This window comes from Scyliorhinus torazame, unplaced genomic scaffold (genome assembly GCF_047496885.1).
Source record: "Scyliorhinus torazame isolate Kashiwa2021f unplaced genomic scaffold, sScyTor2.1 scaffold_668, whole genome shotgun sequence".
Classification (NCBI taxonomy): domain Eukaryota; kingdom Metazoa; phylum Chordata; class Chondrichthyes; order Carcharhiniformes; family Scyliorhinidae; genus Scyliorhinus; species Scyliorhinus torazame.
The window spans coordinates 90,674-111,806 of NW_027308395.1; the positions used below are offsets into that span (position 1 = coordinate 90,674).

The 21,133-nt window shown below is 54.0% G+C and overlaps 1 protein-coding gene across 1 annotated transcript in view; it reads left to right on the plus strand.

Moving 5' to 3' along the window:
• The window catches only part of LOC140406578 (chromodomain-helicase-DNA-binding protein 4-like), a gene marked incomplete at its 5' end in the record, with an annotated part of 94,697 nt that extends 76,102 nt beyond the window's left edge, over positions 1–18,595 (plus strand). The window contains 5 exons of the mRNA XM_072494580.1: positions 7,083–7,227; positions 7,686–7,842; positions 8,389–8,471; positions 17,796–17,913; positions 18,504–18,595. Of these exons, the coding sequence (XP_072350681.1) occupies positions 7,083–7,227; positions 7,686–7,842; positions 8,389–8,471; positions 17,796–17,913; positions 18,504–18,595 (595 nt within the window). The remainder of the gene's footprint in view (positions 1–7,082; positions 7,228–7,685; positions 7,843–8,388; positions 8,472–17,795; positions 17,914–18,503) is intronic.
• Positions 18,596–21,133: the final 2,538 nt, after the last annotated feature.

The following is a 21,133-nucleotide window of genomic DNA, read 5'->3' on the forward strand; positions in this document are numbered from 1 at the left end:
AGGCAGAGAGCTGGGCAGTGGGATTTGTTTGTCGATACAGGGATGTGAGGCAGTGGGATTAGTTTGTGATCGATAAAAGGATGTGAGGCAATTGGATTAGTTTGTGGTCGATACAAGGATGTGAGGCAGTGGGATTAGTTTGTGATCGATACAGGGATGTGGGGCAGTGGGATTAGTTTGTGATCGATACAAGGATGTGGGCAGTGGGATTAGTTTGTGATCGATACCAGGATGTGAGGCAGTGGGATTAGTTCCTGATCGATACGAGGATGTGAGGTAGTGCGATTAGTTTGTGTTCGATACAAGGATGTTCGGCAGTGGGATTAGTTTGTGATCGATACAGGGATGTGGTGCAGTGGGATTAGTTTGTGATCGATACAGGGATGTGGGGCAGTGGGATTAGTTCGTGATCGATACAAGGATGTGATGCAGTGCGATTAGTTTGTGAGCGATACAGGGATGTGAGGCAGTGCGATTAGGTTGTGATTGATACATGAATGTGGGGCAGTGGGATTAGTTTCTGATCGATACAAGGATGTGATGCAGTGGGATTAGTTTGTGATCGATACAGGGATGTGGGGCAGTGGGATTAGTTTGTGATCGATACAGGGGTGTGGGGCAGAGGGATTAGTTCGTTACCGATACAGGGATGTGAGGCAGTGGGATTAGTTTGTGATCGATACAATGATGTGGGGCAATGGGATTAGTTTGTGATCGATACAGGGGTGTGATGCAGTGGGATTAGTTTGTGATCCATACAGGGATGTGGGGCAGTGGGATTCGTTTGTGATCGATACAGGGATGTGAGGCAGTGGGATTAGTTTGTGATCGATACTGGGATGTGAGGCAGTGGGATTAGTTTGTGATCGATACAGGGATGTGGGGCAGTGGGATTAGTTTGTGATCGATACGGGGATGTAAGGCAGTGGGATTAGTTTGTGATCGATACAGGGATGTGAGGCAGTGGGATTAGTTTGTGATCGATACACGGATGTGAGGCAGTGGGATTGGTTTGTGATCGATACAGTGATGTCAGGAATAAGCGAATGACTAGGGTAAGAGTAGGACCAGTCAAGGACAGGGATGGGAAGTTGTGTGTGGAGTCTGAAGAGAGAGGCGAGATAGTAAATGAATATTTTTCGTCAGTATTCACTCAGGAAAAGGATAATGTTGTGGAGGAGAATGCTGAGACCCAGGCTATTAGAATAGATGTCATTGAGGTACGTAGGGAAGAGGTGTTGGCAATTCTGGACAAGCTAAAAATAGATAAGTCCCCGGGGCCTGATGGGATTTATCCTAGGATTCTCTGGGAGGCCAGGGAAGAGATTCCTGGACCTTTGGCTTTGATTTTTATGTCATCATTGGCTCCAGGAATAGTGCCAGAGGACTGGAGGATAGCAAATGTGGTCCCTTTGTTCAAAAAGGGGAGCAGAGACAACCCCGGCAACTATTGACCGGTGAGTCTCACGTCTGTAGTGGGTAAAGTCTTGGAGGGGATTATAAGAGACAAGATTTATAATCATCTAGATAGGAATAATATGATCAGGGATAGTCAGCATGGCTTTGTGAAGGGTAGGTCATGCCTCACAAACCTTATCGAGTTCTTTGAGAAGGTGACTGAACAGGTAGACGAGGGTAGAGCAGTTGATGTGGTGTATATGGATTTCAGTAAAGCGTTTGATAAGGTTCCCCACGGTAGGCTATTGCAGAAAATACGGAGGCTGGGGATTGAGGGTGATTTTGTGGTTTGGATCAGAAATTGGCTAGCTGAAAGAAGACAGAGGGTGGTGGTTGATGGGAAATGTTCAGAATGGAGTTCAGTTACAAGTGGCGTACCACAAGGATATGTCCTGGGGTCGTTGCTGTTTGTCATTTTTATCAATGACCTAGAGGAAGGCGCAGAAGGGTGGGTGAGTAAATTTACAGACGACACTAAAGTCGGTGGTGTTGTCGACAGTGTGGAAGGATGTAGCAGGTTACAGAGGGACATAGATAAGCTGCAGAGCTGGGCTGAGAGGTGGCAAATGGAGTTTAATGTAGAGAAGTGTGAGGTGATTCACTTTGGAAGGAATAACAGGAATGCGGAATATTTGGCTGATGGTAAAGTTCTTGGAAGTGTGGATGAGCAGAGGGATCTAGGTGTCCATGTACATAGATCCCTGAAAGTTGCCACCCAGGTTGATAGGGTTGTGAAGAAGGCCTATGGAGTGTTGGCCTTTATTGGTAGAGGGATTGAGTTCCGGAGTCGGGAGGTCATGTTGCAGCTGTACAGAACTCTGGTCCGGCCGCATTTGGAGTATTGCGTACAGTTCTGGTCACCGCATTATAGGAAGGACGTGGAGGCTTTGGAGCGGGTGCAGAGGAGATTTACCAGGATGTTGCCTGGTATGGAGGGAAAATCTTATGAGGAAAGGCTGATGGACTTGAGGTTGTTTTCGTTGGAAAGAAGAAGGTTAAGAGGAGACTTAGATTATCATCATAGATTATCATAGAATTTACAGTGCAGAAGGAGGCCATTTGGCCCATCGAGTCTGCACTGGCTCTTGAAAAGAGCACCCTACTCAAGGTCAACACCGCCACCCCATCCCTATAACCCAGTAACCCCACCCAACACTAAGGGCAATTTTGGACACTAAGGGCAATTTATCATGGCCAATCCACCTAACCTGCACATCTTTGGACTGTGGGAGGAAACCGGAGCACCCGGAGGAAACCCACGCACACACGGGGAGGACGTGCAGACTCCGCACAGACTGTGACCCAAGCTGGAATCGAACCTGGGACCCTGGAGCTGTGAAGCAATTGTGCTATCCACAAGGCTACCGTGCTGCCCATTAATAGAGGCATACAAAATGATCAGGGGGTTAGATAGGGTGGACAGTGATGGCCTTCTCCCGCGGATAGAAATGGCTGGCACGAGGGGACACAGCTTTAAACTGAGGGGTAATAGATATAGGACAGAGGTCAGAGGTAGGTTCTTTACGCAAAGAGTGGTGAGGCCGTGGAATGCCCTACCTGCAACAGTAGTGAACATTGAGGACATTTAAAAGTTTATTGGATAAGCATATGGATGATAATGGCATAGTGTAGGTTAGATGGCTTTTGTTTCGGTGCAACATCGTGGGCCGAAGGGCCTGTACTGCGCTGTATCGTTCTATGTTCTATGTGGGCAGTGGGATTAGTTTCTGATCGATACAAGGATGTGGGGCAGTGGGTTTAGTTTGTGATCGATACAGGGATTGATGCAGACCGTGAGGTTTGCTAATGTCACATTGGGGGGGGGGGGGGGGAGGTTAAACTAGTATGGCAGGGAGGTGGTTACCAGAGCAATAGGTCAGAAGGTGAAAACATTGAGGGAGAACTAGGGAATAGGGCCAGTATGGCTCTGAGGAAGAGCAGACCGGGAGATGTTGCTGAAAGCAGCGGGCCTGGTGGCCTTAAGTGCATATGTTTTAATGCAAGAAGTATTACGGGTAAGGCAGCTGAATTTAGAGCTTGGATTAGTACTTGGAACTATGATGTTGTTGCCATTACAGAGACCTGGTTGAGAGAAGGACAGGATTGGCAGCTAAACATTCCAGGATTTAGATGTTTCAGGAAGGATAGAGGGGGATGTAAAAGGGGTGGAGGAATTGTGTTTCTGGTGAGGGAGAATATCACAGCTGTATTACGGGAGGACACATCCGAGGGCAGCGAGCTATATGGGTAGAGATCAGGAATAAGAAGGGTGCAGTCACAATGTTGGAGGTTGACTATAGTCCTCCCAACAGCCAGCGGGAGATAGAGGAGCAGATAGGTAGACAGATTTTGGAAAGGAGTAAAAGCAACAGGGTTGTTGTGATGTGAGACTTTAACTTGCCCAATATTGACTGCGACTCACTTAGTGCTCGGGGCCTGGACGGGGCAGAGTTTGTAAGAAGCATCCAGGAGGGCTTCTTAAAACAATATGTAGATAGTCCAACTAGGGAAGGGGCTGTACTGGACCTGGTATTGGGGAATGAGCCCGGCCAGTTGGTAGAAGTTTCGGTAGGGGAGCATTTCGGAACACTGACCACAATTCAATAAATTTTAAAGTGCTGGTGGACAAGGAGTTGTCCTAGGGTGAATGTACTAAATTGGGGGAAGGCTAATTATAACAATATTAGGCGGGAACTGAAGAACCTAGATTGGGGGCGGATGTTTGAGGGTAAAACAACATCTGACATGTGGAAGGCTTTCAAGTGTCAGTTGAAAGGAATTCAGGACCGGCATGTTCCTGTGAGGAAGAAGGATAAATATGGCAAATTTCGGGAACCTTGGATAACGAAAGATATTGTAAGCCTTGTCAAAAAGGAAAAGGAGGCATTTGTCAGGGCTAGAAGGCTGAGAACAGACAAAGCCTGTGTGGAATATAAGGAAAGTAGGAAGGAACTTAAGCAAGGAGTCAGGAGGGCTAGAAGGGGTCGCGAAAAGTCATTGGCAAATAGGGTTAAAGAAAATCCCAAGTCTTTTTACACGTACATAAAAAGCAAGAGCGTAGCCAGGGAAAGGGTTGGCCCACTGAAGGGTAGGCAAGGGAATCCATGTGGAGCCAGAGGAAATGGGCGAGGTACTAAATGAATACTTTGCATCAGTATTCACCAAAGAGCAGGAATTGGTGGATGTTGAGTCTGGAGAAGGGTGTGTAGATAGCCTGGGTCACATTGAGATCCAAAAAGACGAGGTGTTGGGTGTCTTGAAAAATATTACGGTGGATAAGTCCCCAGGGCCTGATGTGATCTACCCCAGAATACTGAAGGAGGCAAGAGAGGAAATTGCCGAGGCCTTGACAGAAATTTTTGGATCCTCATTGTCCTCGGCTGATGTCCTGGAGGACTGGAGAATAGCCAATGTTGTTCCTCTGTTTAAGAAGGGTCGCAAGGATAATCCAGGGAACTACAGGCCGGTGAGCCTTACGCCAGTGGTAGAGAAATTACTGGAGAGAATTCTTCGAGACAGGATCTACTCCCATTTGGAAGCAAGTGGTCATATGAGCGAGAGGCAGCATGGTTTTGTGAAGGGGGGTTGTGTCTCACTAACTTGATAGAGTTTTTCGAGGTGGTCACAAAGATGATTGATGCAAGTAGGGCTGTGGATGTTGTCTATATGGACTTCAGTTAGGCCTTTGACAAGGTCCTTCATGGCAGACTGGTACAAAAGGTGAAGTCACACGGGATCAGGGGTGAACTGGCAAGATGGATACAGAACTAGCTAGGCCATAGAAGGCAGAGAGTAGCAATGGAATGGTGCTTTTCTGATTGGAGGGCTGTGACTAGTGGTGTTCCACAGGGATCGGTGCTGGGACCTTTGCTGTTCGTAGTATATATAAATGATTTGGAGGAAAATGTAACTGGCCTGATTAAGTTTGCGGACGACACAAAGGTTGGTGGAATTGCGGATAGCGATGAGGGCTGTCAGCGGATACAGCAGGATTTAGATTGTTTGGAGACTTGGGCGGAGAGATGGCAGATGGAGTTTAATCCGGACAAATGTGAGGTTATGCATTTTGGAAGGTCTAATACAAGTAGGGAATATACAGTGAATGGTAGAACCCTCAAGAGTATTGATAGTCAGAGAGATCTTGGTGTACAGGTCCACAGGTCACTGAAAGGGGCAACACAGGTGGAGATGGTAGTCAAGAAGACATACAGCATGCTTGCCTTCATTGGCCGGGGCAGTGAGTATAAGAATTGGCAAGTCATGTTGCAGCTGTATAGAACCTTAGTTAGGCCACACTTGGAGTATAGTGTTCAATTCTGGTCGCCACACTACCAGAAGGATGTGGACGCTTTAGAGAGGGTGCAGAAGAGATTTACCAGCATGTTGCCTGGTATGGAGGGCATTAGCTATGAGGAGCGGTTGAATAAACTTGGTTTGTTCTCACTGGAACGAAGGAGGTTGAGGGGCGACCTGATAGAGGTCTACAAAATTATGAGGGGCATAGACAGAGTGGATAGTCAGAGGCTTTTCCCCAGGGTAGAGGGGTCAATTACTAGGGGGCATAGATTTAAGGTGAGAGGGGCAAGGTTTAGAGGAGATGTACGAGGTAAGTGCTTTACACAGAGGGTAGTGGGTGCCTGGAACTCGCTGCCGGAGGAGGTGGTGGAAGTAGGAATGATAGTGACGTTTAAGGCAATGTTCTTCAAAAAAATTTTACGGGGACCCATTTTTACCAACCGGCTGACCTTCGCGACCCACGCCGGCCGACCTAAGCGACCCACCATTTTCTCTTACCCTGTTTGCTGCTGATAAAAATGGAGGAAATGGTTTTGGGTCCCTTTGGCCCTCGTACACGCTCCTCCATGGAACCTGTTGGATGGAGGTGAAGCCTTCCGGTGTCGGAAAGTATGGAGTCTCCATCTGTCCAAATTCTGCAATTTTTTTCCTGTAAAATTTTATCAAAACCCAAACTTGTAAAAAAAAAAGGAAAAAATGAATAAAATAAATGAAAAAAATATAAATTAAGTGAATAAAATAAATGAATAAACGCCCCCCCGCCCCCCAAACTTGTAAATAAAAATAAAATGAATAAAATAAATGGAAAAAAAAAACGAATGAATAAAATAAACGAATTTTAAAAAACCCGAACTTATAAAACAAAAAGCTGCGACCGTTAAAAAAAAAAATAGCGGCTGCACTGCGCAGGGCTGGATTTTTTTTACATCATCGCGGCCATTTTAAAGGCCGCTTGCAGCCGGCGTTATTAAAAGCCAGCTGCTGAGCGCCCCCAAGTTTGAAGAACATTGGTTTAAGGGGCATCTTGACAAATACATGAATAGGATGGGAATAGAGGGATATGGACCCCGGAAGTGTATAAGATTTTAGTTTAGACGGGCAGCATGGTCGGCACAGGCTTGTGCTGTACTTTTCTTTGTTCTTTATTCCTGGATATGAGCAGAAAATGGGATTCGTTTCGGATTGATGCAGGGATATGAGCAGATAGTGGGATTAGTTTGGGATTGATACAGGGATATGGGAATGGTTGGTTGACAGTGCCATCTCCTGTCTCACCATGCAATAACCACTACTCTCTCTTCATCTCTACGCTCTCCCTCTCTCATCAGGGCGTACGTCTCGTTGTTCATGCGCCACCTCTGCGAGCCAGGGGCGGATGGGGCCGAGACATTCGCCGATGGCGTCCCGCGCGAGGGCCTATCGCGCCAACATGTCCTGACCCGCATCGGAGTCATGTCGCTCATTCGGAAGAAGGTATGGGCGGCCACGAGGGGCGGTGGGGGTGGGCCGGCACGGGATTGAGGCGTCTGCCGTTGCCCATGCGGCCCCTCCGCCCAAAGATCATGACGTGATGGGGGCTTTCCTGGCTGGACGCAGATTAATTGCCCGTTGATACAATAGGAGGGAGGCTGCGAGGCTTTGGGCCCTTCCCTTAAAGGCGAGATGGGACAATTGTATTTTGAGCGGATCGGTTTTGGGGTCACGGGTGCCGGCCGTCGGGGGACCCCACCCCGTCAAGGCAGGGAGCAGGTGCAAGGCAAACTCAGCCCCCTGATGCGGCACGGGCCACCTCTGGGGGCAGGATGGAACCGAAGCCTGGGCATGTTGCCCCCCCCCCCCCGCCTCAAGGGCTGCTGGTGGGAGGAGGACGCAGTGAGTTGTGGGGCTGATGTTGTCAGAGGATGCACCTCTGAATCTCTCCATCCCTGCAGGTTCAGGAGTTTGACCACATCAATGGTCAGTGGAGCATGCCCGAGCTCGCGCAAGAGGCAGCAGACAGCAAGAAGTCCTCGCGATCCAGTTCGCCTGTGTCGAAAACACCGACCGTCTCAACACCTGGAGAGACGCAACCCAACACACCAGCAGCAGGTACAGTGTGGGGTTCACTCTGAAAAGGGGAAATCTGACAGAGGGATCATGATAACCCTCCACTCGTCTAACCCATTGTCATATTGAGCGCTCCCAGGGACAGGTACATTACAGAGCTCCTTCTGAGAAAGGGCAATCAGGCAAAGGGAGAACATGATTAACCCTCCTATAGTCCAATCCACTTTATACCCAGTGTCAGCATCGAGCGCTCCCAAGGACAGGTACAATACAGAGCTCCCTCTGAAAAGGGGGAATCTGACAAATGGAGAACATGATAACCCTCCTATAGTCCAATCCACTTGATACCCAGTGTCAGCATCGAGCGCTCCCAAGGACAGGTACAATACAGAGCTCCCTCTGAAAAAGGGGAATCTGACAAACGGAGAACATGATAACCCTCCTATAGTCCAACCTACTTTATACCCAGTGTCAGCATCGAGCACTGCCAGGGACAGGTACAATACAGAACTCCCTCTGCATTATCCTGACTGTAATATCTACACCCCCGCATGAGACTCTCTCTGATATGATGTCTGTTATTAACAGAGGATACGAGTAAATCTCAGGGGTCAGAGGTCGAAGGTGACGTCAAGGACCAAAACAGCAAAAATGGAAAACCGGAGGAGGAGGTGAGAATGTCCACCCAACGTCACCTTTCTCGCGCTCTCTCGCTCTCTGACCCTCTCGCTCTCTGACCCTCTCGCTCTCTGACCCTCTCGCTCTCTGACCCTCTCGCTCTCTGACCCTCTCGCTCTCTGACCCTCTCGCTCTCTGACCCTCTCGCTCTCTGACCCTCTCGCTCTCTGACCCTCTCGCTCTCTGACCCTCTCGCTCTCTGACCCTCTCGCTCTCTGACCCGCTCGCTCTCTGACCCGCTCGCTCTCTGACCCGCTCGCTCTCTGACCCGCTCGCTCTCTGACCCGCTCGCTCTCTGACCCGCTCGCTCTCTGTCTCATAGAATTTACAGTGCAGAAGGAGGCCATTTAGCCCATTGGGTCTGCACTGGCCCTTGGAAAGAGCACCCAACTCAAAAGGACAGGGGGTGGGCAGCTAGTGGGCTGTGTGTGCAGGGCACCCAGCCCTGGCGGGCTGTATGGGTGTTGGTATGTGGTGCACTGTGGAGTTCGAATAGGGGCACGGGTGCTGGTAATTAACCCTGGCACCCTGAGGGGGGGTTCATGCAGCTTGTTTTACGGCGCTGCTGCCCGGTCCTCACATTGGGGCTCACGGGCTGTGCCCAAGCCCGGTGAACGGCGGCAAGTGGCAGCCTCTCTCCTCCGTGCCATAAAGCAGGGTCTGGAGCTCTGCCTCTGCGAAACAGGGCGTCCCTCTTTGAGGACCATCTTCTTGGCTGGAACAAGTGTGTGTGGGGAGTGGAGTGCTTCTATGTGGCCGCAGCTTGTCAGCTTCTCGAGTGCTAGTCCCGACACCGACGAATCGGACGCCATTTTACATTGGAATTGCACTAGTACCACGTGGTGTCGGTGTTAGCCCATTAATGGATCCTGAATTGCTCCGGATTAGCGCTACTTTCAAGATGGTAGAATACTTAGTCTCCCAAACAGGGAATTTCGCCCAACATTGAGTTCAACAATTTTGGATTATAATCCATATCCCCATTTTGTTTTGTGTTTCTTTGCCAGTTCCTTGTTTTTCCCCTTGTTTCTCTTATTTCGTTGACTGCATTTATTAGATAGCCCCCATTCCTGCCTCCTCTCAATCCCATTATCACTCCCTTTTGTCTTTCACCCTGAAACCTTTCATCGTTTAAGTTTCTCCGGCCTCCGTCCCAACAAAGATTTTAACTTTTGCTCCTCTTGCCCCCTTCCCCTTTCACTTGCTCAAAATCTATTACATTTCTAATTTTTCCTAGTCCTGTTCAAAGGTCACAAATCTGAAACTTTACCTCAGTTTATCTCCTCACACATGCTGCCCGACCTGCTGAGTATTTCTGGCAATGTTTGCTTTTAACATGCTGAGGCGGTGCAGTGAGAAGCTGGGACTTCAAGGAGCAAAGCTGTCCAACAATATCCCTGTTCAAGAGCAGCCTTGACCACAGAAAGTCAGCAGCCAGTGGAATAGTGTAGCGACAACAATCTCTCCCTCAATGCCAGCAAAACTAAAGAGCTGGTAATTGACTTCAGGAAGCAAAGTACTGTACACACCCCTGTAAGCATCAACGGGGCCGAGGTGGAGATGGTTAGCAGTTTCAAATTCCATGGGGTGCACATCTCCAAAACTCTGTCCTGGTCCACCCAAGTCGACGCTACCACCAAGAAAGCACAACAGCGCCTATACTTCCTCAGGAAACTAAGGAAATTCGGCATGTCCACATTGACTCTTACCAACTTTTACAGATGCACCATAGAAAGCATCCTATCTGGCTGCATCACAGCCTGGTATGGCAACTGCTCGGCCCAGGACCGCAAGAAACTTCAGAGAGTCGTGAACACCGCCCAGTCCATCACACAAACCTGTCTCCCATCCATTGACTCCATCTACACCTCCCGCTGCCTGGAGAAAGCGGGCAGTATAATCAAGGATCCCTCCCACCCGGCTTACTCACTCTTCCAACTTCTTCCATCGGGCAGGAGATACAGAAGTCCGAGAACACGCACGAACAGACTCAAAAACAGCTTCTTCCCCACTGTCACCAGACTCCTAAATGACCCTCTTATGGACTGACCTCATTAACACTACACCCTGTATGCTTCATCCGATGCCGGTGCTTATGTAGTTACATTGTATATGTTGTGTTGCCCTATTATGTATTTTCTTTTATTCCCTTTTCTTCTCATGTACTTAATGATCTGTTGAGCTGCTCGCAGAAAAATACTTTTCACTGTACCTCGGTACACGTGACAATAAACAAATCCAATCCGAATAGCATTGTGTCAGAGCACTAGTCAGGCAAAGCAAGTCACAAGACAGTCAGTGACGGGATGCAAATGGGTGAATGATTCTGGGTTTTTTATATTATTGATGTTTTGTTGTGTGAAGGTTTTTGCTCTTGGCCTTTATTAAATGATGTACACTAGGAGCACTGTGTCATGTAGAGATAGACATAGCTGCACTGTGAGGGAGTACTGGATCCATGTTGGGGTGAGGAAGCTCCTTTTAAAAGAAGTCTTATAATGCGGCCCCTCGTTTCGTCCAGTTGCATGTGGCAGCTTCCCTTCCTCCTCATCCCAAAGTGGCTACTAAATTCCATGAAGTAGTGCTCCTCGTAATGATTAGATTGGGCACGTTGTAGCACACCACCACAAACATGGGGACACTCTCGGGTGTGTATTGCAGGAATCACCATGAGAGATCGAAGCAGGAAATCTCTGACTTGCTCGACTATGTTTTGATGACTCCAGGGCTTTCCGTGAAGTCTGCCCATCTCACATGCTGGGATGATAGAAGGGGGTCGTGAGCAATTTCTCATTCTCTGCCTCTCTTTCGCTCTCTCATTTTTGCGCACTCATTCTCGCTGTCTCATTCTCGCTCTTGCTCTCTGTCTCCCTCTCGCTCTGTCTCGCTCTCTCTTTTTTAAAATAAATTTAGAGTAGGCAATTATTTATTTTTCCAATTAAGGTGCAATCTAACCGACACATCTTTGGGTAGTGGGGGTGAAACCCACTCAGACACGGGGAGAATGTGCATCGATTGCTCTCTGTCTTTCTCACTTGCTCTCTCTTGTTGCCTGTTTCACGCACACTCTCTCTCTCTCTCTCTCTCTCTCTCCCTCTCTCGCTCTTCCTCCCCCTCCATGTGCCTCACTCTCCCCCTGTGCCTCGCTCGGTCTCCCCCTGTGCCTCGCTCGGTCTACCCCTGTGCCTCGCTCGGCCTCCCCCCTGTGCCTCGCTCGGCCTCCCCCCTGTGCCTCGCTCGGCCTCCCCCCTGTGCCTCGCTCGGCCTCCCCCCTGTGCCTCGCTCGGCCTCCCCCCTGTGCCTCGCTCGGCCTCCCCCCTGTGCCTCGCTCGGCCTCCCCCCTGTGCCTCGCTCGGCCTCCCCCCTGTGCCTCGCTCGGCCTCCCCCCTGTGCCTCGCTCGGCCTCCCCCCTGTGCCTCGCTCGGCCTCCCCCCTGTGCCTCGCTCGGCCTCCCCCCTGTGCCTCGCTCGGCCTCCCCCCTGTGCCTCGCTCGGCCTCCCCCCTGTGCCTCGCTCGGCCTCCCCCCTGTGCCTCGCTCGGCCTCCCCCCTGTGCCTCGCTCGGCCTCCCCCCTGTGCCTCGCTCGGCCTCCCCCCTGTGCCTCGCTCGGCCTCCCCCCTGTGCCTCGCTCGGCCTCCCCCCTGTGCCTCGCTCGGCCTCCCCCCTGTGCCTCGCTCGGCCTCCCCCCTGTGCCTCGCTCGGCCTCCCCCCTGTGCCTCGCTCGGCCTCCCCCCTGTGCCTCGCTCGGCCTCCCCCCTGTGCCTCGCTCGGCCTCCCCCCTGTGCCTCGCTCGGCCTCCCCCCTGTGCCTCGCTCGGCCTCCCCCCTGTGCCTCGCTCGGCCTCCCCCCTGTGCCTCGCTCGGCCTCCCCCCTGTGCCTCGCTCGGCCTCCCCCCTGTGCCTCGCTCGGCCTCCCCCCTGTGCCTCGCTCGGCCTCCCCCCTGTGCCTCGCTCGGCCTCCCCCCTGTGCCTCGCTCGGCCTCCCCCCTGTGCCTCGCTCGGCCTCCCCCCTGTGCCTCGCTCGGCCTCCCCCCTGTGCCTCGCTCGGCCTCCCCCCTGTGCCTCGCTCGGCCTCCCCCCTGTGCCTCGCTCGGCCTCCCCCCTGTGCCTCGCTCGGCCTCCCCCCTGTGCCTCGCTCGGCCTCCCCCCTGTGCCTCGCTCGGCCTCCCCCCTGTGCCTCGCTCGGCCTCCCCCCTGTGCCTCGCTCGGCCTCCCCCCTGTGCCTCGCTCGGCCTCCCCCCTGTGCCTCGCTCGGCCTCCCCCCTGTGCCTCGCTCGGCCTCCCCCCTGTGCCTCGCTCGGCCTCCCCCCTGTGCCTCGCTCGGCCTCCCCCCTGTGCCTCGCTCGGCCTCCCCCCTGTGCCTCGCTCGGCCTCCCCCCTGTGCCTCGCTCGGCCTCCCCCCTGTGCCTCGCTCGGCCTCCCCCCTGTGCCTCGCTCGGCCTCCCCCCTGTGCCTCGCTCGGCCTCCCCCCTGTGCCTCGCTCGGCCTCCCCCCTGTGCCTCGCTCGGCCTCCCCCCTGTGCCTCGCTCGGCCTCCCCCCTGTGCCTCGCTCGGCCTCCCCCCTGTGCCTCGCTCGGCCTCCCCCCTGTGCCTCGCTCGGCCTCCCCCCTGTGCCTCGCTCGGCCTCCCCCCTGTGCCTCGCTCGGCCTCCCCCCTGTGCCTCGCTCGGCCTCCCCCCTGTGCCTCGCTCGGCCTCCCCCCTGTGCCTCGCTCGGCCTCCCCCCTGTGCCTCGCTCGGCCTCCCCCCTGTGCCTCGCTCGGCCTCCCCCCTGTGCCTCGCTCGGCCTCCCCCCTGTGCCTCGCTCGGCCTCCCCCCTGTGCCTCGCTCGGCCTCCCCCCTGTGCCTCGCTCGGCCTCCCCCCTGTGCCTCGCTCGGCCTCCCCCCTGTGCCTCGCTCGGCCTCCCCCCTGTGCCTCGCTCGGCCTCCCCCCTGTGCCTCGCTCGGCCTCCCCCCTGTGCCTCGCTCGGCCTCCCCCCTGTGCCTCGCTCGGCCTCCCCCCTGTGCCTCGCTCGGCCTCCCCCCTGTGCCTCGCTCGGCCTCCCCCCTGTGCCTCGCTCGGCCTCCCCCCTGTGCCTCGCTCGGCCTCCCCCCTGTGCCTCGCTCGGCCTCCCCCCTGTGCCTCGCTCGGCCTCCCCCCTGTGCCTCGCTCGGCCTCCCCCCTGTGCCTCGCTCTGCATCTCTCTCACAGATAAATAGAAGATAGGAGCAGGAGGAGGCCTTTTGGCCCTTCGAGTCTGCTCTGTCACTTATCACAAACATGGCTGACATCCAATTCAATAGCCTAATCCTGCTTTCTCCCCATAGCCTTTGATCCCATTCTCCCATAAGACCATAAGACACAGGAGCAGAATTAGGCCACTCCGCCCATCGAGTCTGCTGCACCATTCAATCATGAATGATATTTTCTCATCCCCATTCTCCTGCCTTCGCCCCATAACCCCTGATCCCCTTATTAATCAAGAACCTATCTATCTCTGTTTTAAAGACACTCAGAGATTTGGCCTCCACATCGTTCTGCAAAAAAGATTTCCACAGGTCCACCACCCCTTGACTGAAGAAATTCCTCCTCATCTCTGTTTTAAAGGATCGTCCCTTTAGTCTGGGATAGCGTCCTCTGCTTCTAGTTTCTCCTACAAGTGGAAACATCCTCTCCACGTCCACTCTATCCAGGCCTCGCAGTATCCTGTAAGTTTCAAAAAGATCCCCCCTCATCCTTCTAAACTCCAATGTGTACAGACCTGGAGTCCTCAACCGTTCCTCATACGACAAGTTCTTCACTCAAGGGATCATTCTTGTGAACCTCCTCTGGACCCTTTCCAGGGCCAGCACAACCTTCCTTAGATACGGGGCCCAAAACTGCTCACAATACTCCAAATGGGGTCTGACCAGAGCCTTATACAGCCTCAGAAGTACATCCCTGGTCTTTTATCCCCAAGTGCTATATCTAGCCGCCTCTTGAATATATTCAATGATTTAGCATCAATACTTCCTGTGGTAATGAATTCCACAGGCTCACCACTCTTTGGGTGAAGAAATGTCTCCTTATCTCTGTACAAAATGGTTTACCCTGAATCCTCAGGCTGTGACCCCTGGTTCTGGACACACCTATCATTGGTAACATCTACCCTGTCTAGTCCTGTTAGAATTTTATAAGTCTCTATGCGATCCCCCCTCATTCTTCTGAACTCCCAGCGAGAACAATCCCAACCTCGTCAATCTCTCCTCATATGACAGTCCCGCCATCCCTGGAATCAGTCTGGTAAACCTTCGCTGCACTCCCTCGAGAGCAAGAACATTCTTCCTCAGAGAAGGAGACCAAAACTGCACACAATACTCCAGGTGTGGCCTCACCTAGGCCCTGTACAATTGCAGCAACACATCCCTGCTTCTGTACTCGAAACCTCTCGCAATAAAGGCCAACATACCATTCGCCTTCTTTACCGCCTGCTGCACCTGCATGCTTACCTTCAGCGAATGGTGCACAAGGACACCCAGGTCCCGCTGCACACTCCCCTCTCCCAATTTATAACTATGCAGGTAGTAATCTGCCTTCCTGTTTTTGCTTCCAAAGTGAATAACCTCACTTATCCAAATTATGCTGCATCTGCCATTGATTTGCCCACTCGCCCAACCTGTCCAGATCTTGCTGTAGGATCCCTGCATCCTCGTCACAATTCACCCTCCCACCTAACTTGGTATCATCTGCAAATTTTGAGATGTTACATTTTGTTCCCTCATCCAAATCATTAATATCTATTGTGAATAGCTGGGGTCCCAGCACCGATCCCTGTGGTACCCCACTGGTTACTGCCTGACAATTTGAAAAGGACCCATTAATCCATACTCTTTGTTTCCTCTCTGCCAACCAGTTTTCTATCCACCTCAATACATTTCCCCCAATCCCATGAATACATTTCCCCCAATCCCATGCGCTTTAATTTTGCATAATAATCTCTTACGCAGGACTTTGTCAAACACCTTCTGAAAGTCCAAATATACCACATCGACTGCCTCCCCCTTGTCAACTGTACTGGCTACATCTTCAAAGAATTCCAACAGATTTGTCGAGCATGATTTTCCTTCATAAATCCATGCTGACTCTGACTGATTCTGCCACTGCTTTCCAAATGTTCCGCTATAAAGTCCTTGATAATGGATTCAAGCATTTTCCCCACTACCGATGTTAGGCTTACTGGTCTATAATTCCCTGCTTTCTCTCTCCATTTTTAAATATTGGAGTGACGTGACCTACCTGCCAATCTGCAGGGACAGTTCCAGAGTGTATAGAATCCCAGAAGATGACCACCAATACATCCACTATTTCCAGAGCCACCTCCTTAAGCACTCTGGGATGCAGATTCTCAGGCCCTAGGGATTTATCTGCCTTCAATTCCTTCAACCTCTCGCTCTGACTCCTTCTCTCACGCACTGTCCCTCCCTCTCTCTCTCTTTCTGTATACCTCTCTCTCTCTCTCTCTCTCTCTCTCTCTCGCTCTCTGTCCCCCTCTCGCTCTCTGTCCCCCTCTCGCTCTCTGTCCCCCTCTCGCTCTCTGTCCCCCTCTCGCTCTCTGTCCCCCTCTCGCTCTCTGTCCCCCTCTCGCTCTCTGTCCCCCTCTCGCTCTCTGTCCCCCTCTCGCTCTCTGTCCCCCTCTCGCTCTCTGTCCCCCTCTCGCTCTCTGTCCCCCTCTCGCTCTCTGTCCCCCTCTCGCTCTCTGTCCCCCTCTCGCTCTCTGTCCCCCTCTCGCTCTCTGTCCCCCTCTCGCTCTCTGTCCCCCTCTCGCTCTCTGTCCCCCTCTCGCTCTCTGTCCCCCTCTCGCTCTCTGTCCCCCTCTCGCTCTCTGTCCCCCTCTCGCTCTCTGTCCCCCTCTCGCTCTCTGTCCCCCTCTCGCTCTCTGTCCCCCTCTCGCTCTCTGTCCCCCTCTCGCTCTCTGTCCCCCTCTCGCTCTCTGTCCCCCTCTCGCTCTCTGTCCCCCTCTCGCTCTCTGTCCCCCTCTCGCTCTCTGTCCCCCTCTCGCTCTCTGTCCCCCTCTCGCTCTCTGTCCCCCTCTCGCTCTCTGTCCCCCTCTCGCTCTCTGTCCCCCTCTCGCTCTCTGTCCCCCTCTCGCTCTCTGTCCCCCTCTCGCTCTCTGTCCCCCTCTCGCTCTCTGTCCCCCTCTCGCTCTCTGTCCCCCTCTCGCTCTCTGTCCCCCTCTCGCTCTCTGTCCCCCTCTCGCTCTCTGTCCCCCTCTCGCTCTCTGTCCCCCTCTCGCTCTCTGTCCCCCTCTCGCTCTCTGTCCCCCTCTCGCTCTCTGTCCCCCTCTCGCTCTCTGTCCCCCTCTCGCTCTCTGTCCCCCTCTCGCTCTCTGTCCCCCTCTCGCTCTCTGTCCCCCTCTCGCTCTCTGTCCCCCTCTCGCTCTCTGTCCCCCTCTCGCTCTCTGTCCCCCTCTCGCTCTCTGTCCCCCTCTCGCTCTCTGTCCCCCTCTCGCTCTCTGTCCCCCTCTCGCTCTCTGTCCCCCTCTCGCTCTCTGTCCCCCTCTCGCTCTCTGTCCCCCTCTCGCTCTCTGTCCCCCTCTCGCTCTCTGTCCCCCTCTCGCTCTCTGTCCCCCTCTCGCTCTCTGTCCCCCTCTCGCTCTCTGTCCCCCTCTCGCTCTCTGTCCCCCTCTCGCTCTCTGTCCCCCTCTCGCTCTCTGTCCCCCTCTCGCTCTCTGTCCCCCTCTCGCTCTCTGTCCCCCTCTCGCTCTCTGTCCCCCTCTCGCTCTCTGTCCCCCTCTCGCTCTCTGTCCCCCTCTCGCTCTCTGTCCCCCTCTCGCTCTCTGTCCCCCTCTCGCTCTCTGTCCCCCTCTCGCTCTCTGTCCCCCTCTCGCTCTCTGTCCCCCTCTCGCTCTCTGTCCCCCTCTCGCTCTCTGTCCCCCTCTCGCTCTCTGTCCCCCTCTCGCTCTCTGTCCCCCTCTCGCTCTCTGTCCCCCTCTCGCTCTCTGTCCCCCTCTCGCTCTCTGTCCCCCTCTCGCTCTCTGTCCCCCTCTCGCTCTCTGTCCCCCTCTCGCTCTCTGTCCCCCTCTCGCTCTCTGTCCCCCTCTCGCTCTCTGTCCCCCTCTCGCTCTCTGTCCCCCTCTCGCTCTCTGTCCCCCTCTCGCTCTCTGTCCCCCTCTCGCTCTCTGTCCCCCTCTCGCTCTCTGTCCCCCTCTCGCTCTCTGTCCCCCTCTCGCTCTCTGTCCCCCTCTCGCTCTCTGTCCCCCTCTCGCTCTCTGTCCCCCTCTCGCTCTCTGTCCCCCTCTCGCTCTCTGTCCCCCTCTCTCCCCATCTCACTGATGCCTCCATTCTTGTGTCCCGCTCCTCTAGGCCTCGCCGCCCACTGAGGGGGAGAAGACCGCTGAGAAACCTCCGGAAGAACCCAAAGATGACGACGTGGTCGAGGTGAAGGAGAGGCCGGCTGAACCGGTGGACGTGGAGATGAAAGGTGAGTGGGGGTGGGGAACCTGTGGCGGGATTCTCCCCTAACCGGCGGGGCGGGCCATACCGGCGCCGAGGAGTGGCGTGAACCACTCCGGCATCGGGCCCCCGGAAGGTGCGGAATCCTCCGCAAAGGGCCTCCACCCGCTGGCGCGAGTTGGCGCATGCACGGGAGCGCCAGCGTATGCTGGCGTAATCCTAGCCCCTGTGCAGGGGGTTCATCTCCACGCCAGCCATGGCGGACTGTTACACCCGCCGGTGCAGATGGAAAGAGTGCCCCCAGAGCACAGGCCCGCCCGCGGATCGGTGGGCCCCCAGGGCCAGATACCCCCGCGCCCCCTCGAGGTCTCCGCAGGCTGCCCGCAGAGCCAGGTCCCGCCGGTACGGACCTGATGCATTTTACGCCAGCGGGACCCGCCGAAAACGGGTGGCCACTCGGCCCATCGTGGGCCGGAGAATTGCCAGGGGGGACCGCTGCCCTCGACTGGCGCGGCGCGGTTCCCGCCCCTGCCGAAAAACCGGCACCAGAGAATCCCATACCCTCGCACATACATACGGGCCAAGCCTCTGACGCCATTCTTCTGCCTTGTATTTCAGCTGTGGAGGAGGCCGTCTCGGAGAAACCTGCGGAGAAAGTGGAGAGTCCTGTCAGCACTGAGGTCAAACCAGGTCTGAACTTTGAAATTTGACCTGTTGCCTACACCCCTCCCTATCTCGGTAACCTCCTCTATCTCTGTAACATGTCCAGCCCACTGCATCTCTCCAAGATCTTTGCACTCATCCATGTCCAACACCTCACAGTTTGCTCCATTTCCACCTCTGGAATTCACCCCTAAACCTTTCCATCGCTCTCTCTATGCTTATCTGTTTTTCTTTGGCCTCCTCACTCTCTGTCTCTGTCTTTCGCCCCTCTCTCTGTCTCCCCCCCACCCCCCTCTGTCTTCTCTCCCCCTCTGTCTTCTCCCCCCCCCTCTGTCTTCTACCCCCCCCCCTCTGTCTTCTCCCCCCCCCTCTGTCTTCTCCCCCCCCCTCTGTCTTCTCCCCCCCCCTCTGTCTTCCCTCCCCCCCTCTGTCTTCCCCCCCCTATCTTCTCCCCCCCCCATCTTCTCTCCCCCCCCCTATCTTCTCCCCCCCCCTCTGTCTTCTCCCCCCCCCCTGTCTTCTCCCCCCCCCCCTCTGTCTTCTCCCCCCCCCCCTCTGTCTTCTCCCCCCCCCCTCTGTCTTCTCCCCCCCCCTGTCTTCCCCCCCCTCTGTCTTCCCCCCCCTCTGTCTTCCCCCCCCCTCTGTCTTCCCCCCCCCCTCTGTCTTCCCCCCCCTCTGTCTTCCCCCCCCCCTCTGTCTTCCCCCCCCCCTCTGTCTTCCCCCCCCCTCTGTCTTCCCCCCCTCTGTCTTCCCCCCCTCTGTCTTCCCCCCCTCTGTCTTCCCCCCCCTCTGTCTTCCCCCCCCTCTGTCTTCCCCCCCCCTCTGTCTTCCCCCCCTCTGTCTTCCCCCCCCCTCTGTCTTCCCCCCCTCTGTCTTCCCCCCCCCTCTGTCTTCCCCCCCCTCTGTCTTCCCCCCCCTCTGTCTTCCCCCCCCTCTGTCTTCCCCCCCCTCTGTCTTTCCCCCCCCCTCTGTCTTCCCCCTCCTCTGTCTTCCCCCCCCCTCTGTCTTCCCCCCCCCCTCTGTCTCCCCCCCCTCTCTGTCTTAGAACATAGAACGATACAGCGCAGTACAGGCCCTTCGTCCCACGATGTTGCACCGAAACAAAAGCCATCTAACATACACTATGCCATTATCATCCATATGTTTATCCAATAAACTTTTAATTGCCCTCAAGGTTGGCGAGTTCACTACTGTTGCAGGTAGGGCATTCCACGGCCTCACCACTCTTTGCGTAAAGAACCTACCTCTGACCTCTGTCCTATATCTATTACCCCTCAGTTGAAAGCTATGTCCCCTCGTGCTAGCCATTTCCATCCGCGGGAGACGGCTCTCACTGTCCACCCTATCCAACCCCCTGATCATTTTGTATGCCTCTATTAAGTCTCCTCTTAACCTTCTTCTCTAACGAAAACAACCTCAAGTCAACCAGCCTTTCCTCATAAGATTTTCCCTCCATACCAGGCAACATAGAACATAGAACAATACAGCGCAGTACAGGCCCTTCGGCCCACGATGTTGCACCGAAACAAAAGCCATCTAACCTACACTATGCCATTATCATCCATATGTTTATCCAATAAACTTTTAAATGCCCTCAATGTTGGCGAGTTCACTACTGTAGCAGGTAGGGCATTCCACGGCCTCACTACTCTTTGCGTAAAGAACCTACCTCTGACCTCTGTCCTATATCTATTACCCCTCAGTTTAAAGTTATGTCCCCTCGTGCCAGCCATATCCATCCGCGGGAGAAGGCTCTTACTGTCCACCCTATCCAACCCTCTGATCATTTTGTATGCCTCTATTAAGTCTCCTCTTAACCTTCTTCTCTCCAACGAAAACAACCTCAAGTCCATCAGCCTTTCCTCATAAGATTTTCCCTCCATACCAGGCAACATCCTGGTAAATCTCCTCTGCACCCGCTCCAAAGCCTCCACGTCCTTCCTATAATGCGGTGACCAGAACTGTACGCAATACTCCAAATGCGGCCGGACCAGAGTTCTGTACAGCTGCAACATGACCTCCCGACTCCGGAACTCAATCCCTCTACCAATAAAGGCCAACACTCCATAGGCCTTCTTCACAACCCTATCAACCTGGGTGGCAACTTTCAGGGATCTATGTACATGGACACCTAGATCCCTCTGCTCATCCACACTTTCAAGAACTTTACCATTAGCCAAATATTCCGCATTCCTGTTATTCCTTCCAAAGTGAATCACCTCACACTTCTCTACATTAAACTCCATTTGCCACCTCTCAGCCCAGCTCTGCAGCTTATCTATATCCCTCTGTAACCTGCTACATCCTTCCACACTATCGACAACACCACCGACTTTAGTATCGTCTGCAAATTTACTCACCCACCCTTCTACGCCTTCCTCTAGGTCATTGATAAAAATGACAAACAGCAACGGCCCCAGAACAGATCCTTGTGGTACTCCACTTGTGACTGTACTCCATTCTGAACATTTCCCATCAACCACCACCCTCTGTCTTCTTTCAGCTAGCCAATTTCTGATCCACATCTCTAAATCACCCTCAATCCCCAGCCTCCGTATTTTTTGCAATAGCCTACCGTGGGGAAC